General features: G+C 38.1%; 1 protein-coding gene across 3 annotated transcripts in view; it reads left to right on the forward strand.

The window, feature by feature from the left end:
* LOC131838489 (antigen WC1.1-like) overlaps positions 1–12,319 on the forward strand; it is a 47,867-nt gene that overhangs the window by 24,245 nt on the left and 11,303 nt on the right. For all 3 annotated transcript variants that reach the window (XM_059184708.1, XM_059184709.1, XM_059184710.1), the window contains exons 3-6: positions 4,432–4,734; positions 4,828–5,145; positions 11,349–11,441; positions 11,516–11,830. In XM_059184708.1, coding sequence (XP_059040691.1) covers positions 4,432–4,734; positions 4,828–5,145; positions 11,349–11,441; positions 11,516–11,830 — 1,029 coding nt within the window. The remainder of the gene's footprint in view (positions 1–4,431; positions 4,735–4,827; positions 5,146–11,348; positions 11,442–11,515; positions 11,831–12,319) is intronic.

Here is a 12,319-nt window from a genome sequence, read left to right on the forward strand (position 1 = left end):
GTAAGAGAAGAATCAATGAAACAAGATGGGATTGGGAGGGAGACAAACCATAAGTGACTCTTAATCTCACAAAACAAACTGAGGGTTGCTGGGGGGAGGGGGGTTGGGAGAAGGGGGGTGGGGTTATGGACATTGGGGAGGGTATGTGCTTTGGTCAGTGCTGTGAAGTGTGTAAACCTGGCGATTCACAGACCTGTACCCCTGGGGATAAAAATATATGTTTATAAAAAATAAAAAATTAAAAAAAAAAGAATTGATGCTTTTGATATTAATTCCAGTTAAGGTACATGTAAAGATAAAAAGAGTTTGAGAGTGGTATGGCACCTGAACTTTGGTTTTGTTTTTTACTCCCTGATTACCATTACCATTGCTTTAACTTAATTTCTCATATTTTAATGAACTGTTTCAGTTTTCTTTGACTGATCTCTTTGTCCTCAGTTTTTACTCTCTGGTCTGTTTCTATATTTTCCAGAACATGTTTTAATGATGTAAAGAAAAGTCAAAGTGGTGGTGATGTAGCATTGATAAGAATAGGAAACCACACCTTCTGCAAAATTTTATTTTATTTATTTACTTTTAAAGATTTTGTTTATTTATTTGACAGACAGAGATCGCAAGCAGGCAGAGAGGCAGGCAGAGAGAGAAGGGAAGCAGGCTCCCCCCTGAGCAGAGAGCCCGATGCGGGGCTCGATTCCAGGACTCTGAGATCATGACCTGAGCAGAAGGCAGAGGCTTTAATCCACTGAGCCACCAGGCGCCCTTCTGCAGAATTTTAAATTGGTTCTTGGAATTCCTTTCTCTCAATTTTAGGAAAGGGGTTTGAAAGAGAAATTTCAGCCTCTAGTAGATTGTTAGAAATATTGTGTTTAGCAAAAATCCAGAGGTAGAAAGAATGATCTGTGAAGAGTACAGAGGAGCTTGTTTGAAATAGAGAGGATTTCAGAGGGTTCTAGGAAAAAGATTGGGGAGGGGCTTCATAACTTGGGAAGGGCTACAGCTCTGAGGTACAAAATGGCAAGGGTAGGAAGACACAATTAACTTCAAGAGGAGAGGCTGGGGACTGGAGATCCATGTTAATTCATACATTCACTACAGCTACTGTTTTAGACTTCTTGTTCTCAATTTCTTCTTTCCTTCTCTTCCTCTGTGGGAGTGTAGGAGTTGTTTTTGAGCCCCACAGGTATTTGAAGCTTGCAATTCATTTGTGGGAAGTTTTTACAATATGAGCTCTATTTCTTTCTTTTTTTTTTTTTTTGTTAAGATTTTATTTATTTATTTGAGGGAGAGAGAATGAGAGAGAGCGAGAGCGAGCAGGAGCAGGGTGGGGTGAGGGAGTGGAGGGCAGAGGGAGAGGAAGAAGCTGGCTCCCTGCTCATCAGGGAGCCCAACAAGGTGCTAGATTCTAGGACCCGTGGACTACGACCTGACCCCTGAGCTGAAGATGTTTAACCAACTGAGCCACTCACCTGCCTCAATATAATATGCGTTTTACTTCTTTAACAAATATAAGAATATTTGGATTTTCTATAAATTTTTATATAGTTTTTGATAAATTTGATAAGTAATTCGTTTTCATGAACTCATACTATTATAAATAAAATTTTCAAATTAGGACAAAATTTGTTCATATCTTATTATCTTTTATATATTGATAGGATCCATAATGATAACCCCCTTTTCATTCCTGATATTGTTAATTTGTTTATTTCCTCATTTTTTGCTTGATCAGATCTACTAGAAGATGATCAGTTTTACTATTCTTTTAAAAAGAATCACCAGTGTACTCTGTTGATTTTCTTTATTTTATTTGTTTTATACCTCACTGATTTGTTTCTTAGTTTACATTCTTCTCTTTTGGTTATGATTTGCTGTTATTTTTGTAGATTCTTGAGTTGGAATCTTAGATCATTTATATTTAATTTTTCTTTTGTATTCTAATGTATGTATCAAGGAAGTGTCAAGGCTCTAGATTTTCTTCTAAGCACTGCTTTAGCGGTGTCCCACTAATTTTGGTATTAAATGATTTCTTTTGTATTTTATCATCATGAAATGTTTCTTCTTTATTTTTAAACATATTCCTTGTCTTATAGTCTTAGTTTGTCTGATGTTGACATAGATAACGACAGCTTTCTTAGATTAGTGTTTGCATGTCTTATCTTTTCTGACACTTTTAATAGGTTTCTGTGTTAATTTTTAAAAATTTTAATTTTATTTTAGAAAGAGAGGGAGGGGGAGGGACAGAGGGAGAGGGAGAATCTCAATTAGGCTCTATCCCCAGTATGGAGCTGGTATGGGACTTGATCTCAGGGCTCTGAGATCATCACCTGAGCTGAAATCAAGAGTCAGATGCTTCACTGACTGAGCCACCCAGACACCCCTGTTTCTGTATTTATATTTAATGTATATGTTTTTGTGGACAACATATGGTGTGTCTTACTCTTTTTCCCTAGTTTTATTGAGATATAGAGGTGATGTCTTATTTCTGTCCAGTATGGTTATCTTGTTTTTATTTGAAGTATTTAAATTATTTCAATTTAATGTAATTGTTGATATGCTTGGGTGTAAGTCTACTGACTTGCAGTTCTTATGTATTCTTTATTACTATTTTAATCTTTGAATATTTTTAGTATTCTATTTTATTTACTCTATTGGTTTATTAGATATATTGCTTTGCTTAGAGTTTACCATAATGTTGAAATTATTACTCTGTAATCACATTTTGCCTTCAAATGATATTATATCACAACATATAATATAAGACCTTACACAGTATGCTTCCATTCTCTCATCATTTCTGCTATTGTTGTCATATGTTTTACTTATAAATATATCATAAATCTTATAACACATGATTGTTATATTTGCCTTAAATATTCTATTATTTTAGAAATGAGACAAAGTTTTTTTTATATTTACCCACAGATTTATAATTTACAGTGGTCTTTATAGCTTTGAAAACATAGATTCATGTTTTCATCTCTTACTATTTTCTTTTAGCTTGAACATTTTTGTGTAATGCAGTTCTGGTGGCCTCAAATTCTATCACTTTTTATTTGTATGAAAATGTTTTTATTTTCATTCGGTTTTGAGATGCATTTTCATAGGTGATTTTTCTGCCTTTTCTCTCTGGACTTCAGAGAGAAAGCTTCTACTGTCCTGTGTTTAATTTCATAATTCTTTTATTCTGCAATGTCTAATCTTTTAAGTAAATTAGATAATTTTTTCATTCCAGCTATTATATTTTTTAGTTTTAGGAGCTCCATTTGTTTTTTTTTCCTAGTTTTTAAAAAGCTGCTTTATGTTTCATTAAATGAATGGTTTAAAGACTTTGTCAGCTAATTCAGTCATCTAATTTCTGCGTATTTTTAATGCTTACTGTTTAATTTTTTTAAAGATTTTATTTATTTATTTGATAGAGAGAGACACAGTGAGAGAGAACACAAGCAGGAACAGTGGGAGAGAGAGAAGCAGGCTTCTCGCTGGGCAGAGAGCCCGATGCGGGGCTTGATCCCAGGACTCTGGGATCATGACCTGAGGAGAAGACAGACGCTTAATGACTGAGGCACCCAGGCACCCCTAAATGCTCACTCTTTTAAAAATTAAAAAATTTGGGCACCTGGGTGGCTCAGTGGGTTAAAGCCTCTGCCTTCGGCTCAGGTCATGATCCCAGGGTCCTGGGATCGAGCCCCATATTGGGTTCTCTGCTCAGCAATGAGCCTGCTTCCTCCTCTCTCTCTGCCTGCCTCTCTGCCTACTTGTGATCTCTGTCTGTCAAATAAATAAATAAAATCTTTAAAAAAAGATTAAAAAATTTAAGAAGAAAATGAAAGAATATACAAATAAATCCATGAACACAAGATAACTTTTCCATTTATTTGTATAAATATGCATATCAAGGCGTCAGTCTGTCTGCAGGCTGTCATACATTCATGGATACAGATCTCATGATTTTTCTTAATCCTCAGTCATTTGAGGTTTGGCTCCTAGGAAAGAAATTTGACCAGAATTTGAGCCCCACAAGTCTCAGGATGACTTTCTAACCTTGTCTGGCTGATAGATCTCTACCCCCTCATAGCCCATGTCCCTCTGTTGGTTCTGTTCTTTATACTTCTGTAGGCAGGTTTGAATGCCTACATATTACGCAGTTTTCCTGGGCTCATATGAGGAATTCGCTTCTCTAAACAACAGCCCACAAATATATTTCCCTAGTATTCAGCTACTCCAAATAATCTGCCTTCAGAAACTGACTCAGGGAGGTCCCGTTCTTGATACTAACTGTCAAGTCCTCTTCTCCTTCCCAATGCCTGGGAAAAGGAAAACTTTTAACTATGACATCTAATGGTCATATACTATAACGCATGACATGCCACTTCTAACTGCCAAACCAGAATCATGAACATTTACTTGGTTTGGTTTTCTTTTTTCTTTTAGGATTTGTGCGTCTAGCTGGAGGGGATGGACCCTGCTTAGGGCGGGTAGAAGTGCATTCTGGAAAAGACTGGGTTCCACTGTCTGATGGGAACTTTACGCTACTCACTGCCCAGGTCATCTGTGCGGAGCTGGGGTGTGGCAAAGCTGTGTCTTTCCTGGGAGATATGTCTATCAAAGAGTCATATAGAGTCTGGCCTAAAGAATTCCAGTGTAAGGGGCATGAACCTGAGCTCTGGTTTTGCCACAACGAGTCCTGTCCAGGAGATGCATGCCACCGTGGGGCTGTTCAAGTTTTCTGTTCAGGTGAGATGCAGAGTGGGACTTCAACCTTGCCACATACTCTCCTGGGGTAAGAAAGACATGAGATTTGTCTGAAATATTGTCTTCTCCCATTAGTGTACACAGAAGTCCGGCTCATGAAAAATGGTATCTCTCAGTGTGAGGGACAAGTGGAAATGCATATTTCTGGACAGTGGAAAACACTCTGTGCCTCACATTGGAATATGGCCAATGCCAATGTTGTTTGTCAACAGCTTGGCTGTGGAGTTGCTGTCTCTACTCCAAAAGGAGCATACTTTGTGGAAGGAGGTGATAAAATTTGGGAAGCTCGATTTCACTGCTCAGGGGCTGAGTCTTTTTTGTGGACTTGCCCTGTGACTGCCCTGGGCATTCCTAGTTGTACCCGTGGAAACACAGCCTCGGTGATCTGCTCAGGTAAGAGAGAGGAAATGGTTAACTGGTAATCAGGATGCTTCTTGAGTGAAATGTCCTTAAGAGCAGAGACTGTGGAGAAATTATTTTTAAAATGAGATAGTCCATGATAAAACATAGTTCTTTTCATTGTTCATTTGCCTTTCAGTTCAAGGGAAGGGATGTTAAGAGGGATATCTTTTAAAATTAACACTATTATTTAAATATATCTGAGAATTATTTACAGAGAAAGTCTGTAAGTAGTAAGCATGTACTTCAGTGAATCATAACAACACGAATACTGTGTACCCCCAACCCAGATCAACAAAGAGATCATTGGCAGCATCTCGGAAGCCATGTTCATACCCTACCAGTCCCTATGCCCACCATTTTCTTTGAAGAAAACCAGTCTCCTCATTTCTATGCTATAGAATAGTTTTTTTTCTATTTCGAACTTTATATAAAATCATATAGTATGTTTCATTTTGTACCTAACTTCTTTGATTCCATACTGTGTGCACGATTCATGCATGTAGTTGTTTATAGCTGTGTTTCACTCATTTTTATTATTGTGACATATCCCATTGAATGACCATGTGACCAGGTATTGATCCATCAACCAACGGTGGAGTTTTTATTTATTTCCACTTCTCAGTGATTACAAATAGTGATGTTGCAGATAACTGTGACAATGACTTGTGGTATAAATATGTATGTATTTATTTTGGGTGTTTAACTCTTGCCCTTTCATTTTTACTCTCTTAATGGTGTTCATTGATAAGCCAAGTTCTTGAATTTAACAAGGTTCCATTTATCAATTTTTTTCCCCCACATACTGCTTCTTATGTCCTTTGAAGAGAACTTTGTCTGCCCTAAGATCCTGAAGATATTCCTCTATGGTTTAGTTATCTTTATTTCACATTTTGTTATATAGTCCTGTAATTGGTTTTCATATGTGATAGGGATCAAATTTTATATTTTTACATGAATATTTAATAGACTCAGAATCCTTCTTTCTTATAATTTATAATTTATAATTTTTTATTAGCATACAATGTATTATTAGCCCCAGGGGTACAGGTCTGTGAATTGCCAGGTTTACACACTTCACAGCACTCACCCACTCACCATAGCACATACCTTCCCCAGTGTCCATAACCCAACCACCCTTTCCCTACCCTCCCTACCCCCAGCAACCCTCAGTTTGTTTTGTGAGATTAAGAGTCTCTTATGGTTTGTCTCCCTCCCCATCCCATCTTGTTTCATTTATTCCTTTCCTACCCCCCTGACCCCCCACTTTGCCTCTCAAAATCCTCATATCAGGGAGATCATATGATAATTGTCTTTCTCTGATTGACTTATTTCACTCAGCAATAATACCCTCTAGTTCCATCCACGTCGTGGCAATTGGCAAGATTTAATTTCTCTTGATGGCTGCATAGTATTCCATTGTGTGTGTGTGTGTGCGTGCATGTGTGTGTGTGTGTGTGTGTGTGTGTGTGTATACACCTCATCTTCTTTATCTATTCATCTGTTGATGGACATCTAGGTTCTTTCCATAGTTTGGCTATTGTGGACATTGCTGCTATAAACATTTGGGTGCACATGCCCATTCGGATCACTACATTTGTATCTTTAGGGTAAATACCCAGTAGTGCAATTGGTGGGTCGTAGGGTAGCTCTATTTTCAACTTTTTGAGGAACCTCCATGCTGTTTTTCAGAGTGGTTGCACCAGCTCATATTCCCACCAACAGTGTAGGAGGGTTCCCCGTTCTCTGCATCCTTGCCAGCATCTGTCATTCCCTGACTTGCTAATTTTAGCCATTCAGAATCCTTCCTTAAAAAGACACTTTCCCCACTACAGTGCCACCTTGGTCATAATGAGTCTACAGTATATCTGGGTCATCTTCTGGACTCCAATCTCTTTTATTGTATCATTGTCTATTTTGGCATGAATGCCCCAGTTCAGTAATTATTATAACTTTGTAGTATGTATTTAAAATTTTTTAATTAACATATAATGTATTATTAGCCCCAGAGATACAGGTCTGTGAATCATCAGGCTTACACACTTCACAGCACCCACCATAGCACATACCCTCCCCAATGTCCATGTAGTATGTCTTGATATGTGGTAAAATTGTACCTTTAACTTCATTGTTTTTCTTCTCAAGATCGTTGTTGATCAGTGTTGAACATTTTTGGCTTTTTCCATATAAATTTTATAATTAGCTTGCTATTTTTCACCAAAAAGAGCTTGATGATCTTGTCCAAGATGGTTACATAAGCGACTCTAGAGCTTACCACCTCTTACAGACACACATTTCCAACTCTTATAAGTGAGGTAGGAATTATTCTCTCTCTCTTTTTTAATTTTTTGGAAGACTGGGTGTTAATTCTTTTTTTCCTTTGCATTAAACTTATCATTTTTAAACAAACATAAACTTACTGAAAAGTTGCAAAAATCATGTAAATATCAGAAAGGACCCATAAATATAAAAATATGACTGGGGTATTAGAAGAAAGGTGAATTACAGACCACTTTTTCTTTATGGATTCAGAATTCATGAAGTAAATGTAAGCAAATTAAATCTGGAGATGTAAAAAAATTAATACACCACAACCAGACAGAGTTTGTCCCAGAAATGCAGTTATTATAAGATGTACCAATTAACGAAACTAAACAAGAAAAAAATCACATAATCTTTTCATCAGATATGGAAAGGCATTTGGAAAGATTCAAGAATGATACATGATAACATCTCTTAGCATATTGAAAATAGAAGGGGTTTTCGTCAGTCTGTTAAAGACCATATTACAAAAATCCAGAGCAAATATCACACTAATGGTGAAATATTGAAATATTTTTCCCTGGGATGAGGGAGATGATATTAATATCTATTACCATTTTTATCCAACAATTTACTGGGGGGCAAAATTATTTAAAAGTAAAAGAACTAAAATGGAAGAAATAAAATTTACAACAGGATTGCAAAAAATGCACAAATGCATAAAACTCAAAGGAATCTGTAGTTAGATTACTAGAAGTTACAGTCTAATTATAACATTGCTGGATATAAAATCATGTGCAAAATATATACAAAATTTTTAAAATTAATATTAGCAAATAGTATCAATGAAAAGATGTACTAGTCATGATAAGATAAAAAACATAAACCACCAGGGAGAAAATCTGGTTAAAAATATAAAAGATAACAAATAGCATGGAGGACATGGGGAGTTAGAGAGGAGAAGGGAGTTGGGGGAAATTGGAAGGGGAGGTGTACCATGAAAGACTGTGGACTCTGAAAAACAATCTGAGGGTTTTGAAGGGGCAGGGGGTAGGAGGTTGGGGTACCAGGTGATGGGTATTATAGAGGGCACGGATTGCATGGAGCACTGGGTGTGGTGCAAAAATAATGAATACTGTTATGCTGTAAATAAATAAAAATAAATTAAAAAAAAAAAGCAGGGGGAAATGTGTTATTAAAGGTACTGAAATAGGGGTACCTGGGTGGCTTAGTTGATTAAGCCTCTGTCTTCAGCTCAGGTCATGATCCCAGGGTCAGGGGATTGAGCCCCGCATTGGGCTCCCAGCTCAGCAGGAAGCCCGCTTCTCCCTCTCCCTCTCCCCGTGCTTGTGTTCCCTCTCTCGTCTCTTTCTGTCAAATAAATAAAGTCTTAAAAAAAACATAAAAGATCTCCAAGAGAGATTATAGATGTTTAAAAATGAAGAGATACAGCATATAAATGAATTGAAAATATTAAATATAGTCAGCTACCTCAAAGTTCATCTGTAAATTAACTCCAATCTCAATCAAAATGGACAATTTCTTAGCAAAGTTTTTTTTAATTTCAGCTTGATTGAGATATAACTGACAAAATTGTAAGACCGTCCAAGTGTACCATGAGGTGCCTGGATATACATATACTTTGTGACAGGATTCCCCCCATTCTAGTTAATTAACACAGCCATAGCCTCACAAATTTACCTTTCTGTGTGTGTGTGAAACATTTAAGTTAGACTCTTACAGCAAATTTCAATTATACAATATGGTGTTATCAACGATGGTCACTACGTTATGCACGAGACCCTCAGAACTGATTTATTTTATAATTGGAAGTCTGCACATTTTTACACAGCTCTCCCTACTTCCTCATCCCCCAGCCTCTGGCAATAGTTATGCTACTCCACATTTCTGTGATTTTGATTTTGTTTCTCTTTCAAATTTTTATTTAAATTCTAGTTCATAGAATTTAGTGATTCATCACTTACAACCCCCAGTGCTCATCACAGGTGCCCTCCTTAATGCCCATCATGTATTTAGCCCTTCTCCCCGCCCACCTCCCTCCATCAACCCTGTTCATTCTCTGTAGTTAAGAGTTTGCTTCTCTCTCTCTCTTTTTTCTCCTTCCCTTTTGTTCATCTGTTTTGTTTCTTAAATTCTACATATGAGTGAAAACACATGGTATTTGTCTTTCTCTGACTGACTTATTTTGCTTATTAGCATCATACTGATTTTGATTTTTTTTTGGATTCTACCTAAAAATGATATCATGTAATACTGGTCTTTCTCCTTCTGGCTAATCCTATTTAGTGTAATGCCTGCACTATCTATCCCTGTTGTCCCAAGTGGCAGGGTTTCCTTCTTCCTCATGGCTGAATAATATTACATTATATATGGTACATCTTCTTTAGCTATTCATCTTCTGACTGATTACCATTGTTGTAATTCTGTTTTCTAGTTCATAAGTCTGATTCAGAATTTCCCGACTGTCCCTAATGTGAACTTCGCAACAAAAAAAGAGTTGAGGAAATATGCTGCATTCAGTTGTCTTCCTTTCAGTGTTCTCTGACCAGGGACTCTTCCTGAATCTCGCTTTGTATTTAATGACATCAACTTTTTAAAGAATACAGGCCAATTATTATGTAGACTTTCCTTTCAATTTGAGTTATGGCCATAATCAGGAGAATTAAATAAGTGGAAGCATGGTAAATTGGTGTTATATACCATCCTGCCTGAATGCAAATTGGGATTTGGCTGTTTTCAAAGTAGAAATTGAAAGTATTAGCAAAGTCAATCACTGAACACCAATCTTCCTTTGTTGCACAGTATAAATCCTGTGTTTCCAGCTTAATCCTATTTTGGCAAAAAAAAATATATATATATATTCAAAAAATACATTTTTTTTTTTTTTTTTTTTTTTTTTTTTTAAAGATTTTATTTATTTATTTGACAGAGAGAGATCACAAGTAGGCAGAGAGGCAAGCAGAGAGAGAGGAGGAAGCAGGCACCCTGCTGAGCAGAGAGCCCGATGTGGGGCTCGATCCCAGGACCCTGAGATCATGACCTGAGCCGAAGGCAGCGGCTTAACCCACTGAGCCACCCAGGCGCCCCTCAAAAAATACATTTTAATGATTTTTCAAAATTGTTTTCAAAAAACAAATTTAATGATTTTTAAAATGTCATTTTGTGTGTGGGTGGGGGGAGTACAAGATGTGATCAGCCTTGCTAAATGAGCTGTATGCCCTGGCTGTGTATTCTGTGGGTTTGTAAATAAACAATATTTATTTATCAGTAAATAAATATTTACTGGGTTTGTAAATAAACAATATTTATTTATCAGTAAATAAATATTTATTGACTGATTTTGCTGGTTGCTCTCAGTTACTGAGACTGATGGAAGTTATTTTCTGGTTACTATTGCATAATAAATTTCTTCCCAATTTAGCCACTTAAAGCAACTATATGTTAATTTACATAACATAGATCACTGCTCATTTCCCCTCCAACTTCCAGTCACATTTTCCTTACCTCCTTTAAGTCCTCATTGACAGCATCGACCCAGCCCATCCAGCTTCTGCCTGTTACTTTGTTTCAAGAATGTCACATGTTTTAGGTGGCATCACAGTTTGGGGCTATTACAGATAAAGATACTATAACCATGCCTATTCAAGTCCTTTTGAAGACAAACATTTCATTTGTCTTCAGTAAATGCTCAGTATTATGGCATGTATAAGTTTTCTGGTTCCTAACGCTGCATAACAAAAATTTGGCATTGTCAGAAGCAGAACTTTCCGTAAAGTGGTGAAATCTACAATTCTAGTAAACTTGCTGTTATGTTTCAGCTTTCATCTCAGACCCCAGTACTAGGTTACTCTTGAGTTTAATTCAGTTTCCTGTTCCTCAACACTCCTAACCCTCTGACCATGCTGTTTCTGCAGGAAACCAGACCCAGGTGCTACCCCAGTGCAACGACTCTGTGTCTGAACCCGAGGGCTCTGCAGCCTCACAGGAGAGTGCAGCCACCTGCTCAGGTGAGGGGTCCCAGGGGCAAGAAAGTCCTTCTCCTTTCCTGTGAAATGCTCCAGTGGCTTGATTTTCTCCTCAGATAGCAGACAGCTCCGCCTGGTGGACGGAGGCGGTCCCTGTGCCGGCAGAGTGGAGATCCTTCACCAGGGCTCCTGGGGCACCATCTGTGATGACAGCTGGGACCTGAGTGATGCCCACGTGGTGTGCAGACAGCTGGGCTGCGGAGAAGCCCTCAATGCCACGGTCTCTGCTCACTTCGGGGAGGGATCGGACCCTATCTGGCTGGACGACCTGGAGTGCACAGGAAAGGAGTCCCACATTTGGAAGTGTCCTTCCCGGGGCTGGGGACAGCACGACTGCAGACACAAGGAGGATGCAGGGGTCATCTGCTCAGGTCTGCCTGCACGCTGTCTACAGGCTGGGAGAGGAGGTGTGGGCTCTGGAGGATGGGAGTCTGAGCCCTGAAGGGTGTTGCTGAAAGGGCCAGAGGAGACTTCCTTCCACACTGCCTTTTTAGATATAAAGATTAGGTGCTTCTTTTCCTCCTGTGGCATCTGAGGTTCAGGTCCTTCCTTCACAGCAAGAGCTCCTGACAGAGCCATTTCCTACAGTTTCCATTTGAAAGCAGGGCTTGGTCTTCAGATCTCTTTGGTGGTAAAGTCTTGAGATCCTATTGCTGTCGAAATGCATTACTATATAATGAGTGGTAGAAACAACACAATTTATCAATGTATAGTTTTGTACATTAGAAGTCCAACAAGGGTCTCACTGGCTAAAATCAAGGTGTCAAAAGGGCTGAATTCTTTCCGGAGGCTTTGGGGGAGATTTCTTTTCCCCGTCTTCTCTAGTTTCCTAAGGCCACGCGCATTCAGTGGGTGGGAGG

Source organism: Mustela lutreola, chromosome 8 (genome assembly GCF_030435805.1).
Source record: "Mustela lutreola isolate mMusLut2 chromosome 8, mMusLut2.pri, whole genome shotgun sequence".
NCBI classification, from domain to species: Eukaryota; Metazoa; Chordata; class Mammalia; order Carnivora; family Mustelidae; genus Mustela; species Mustela lutreola.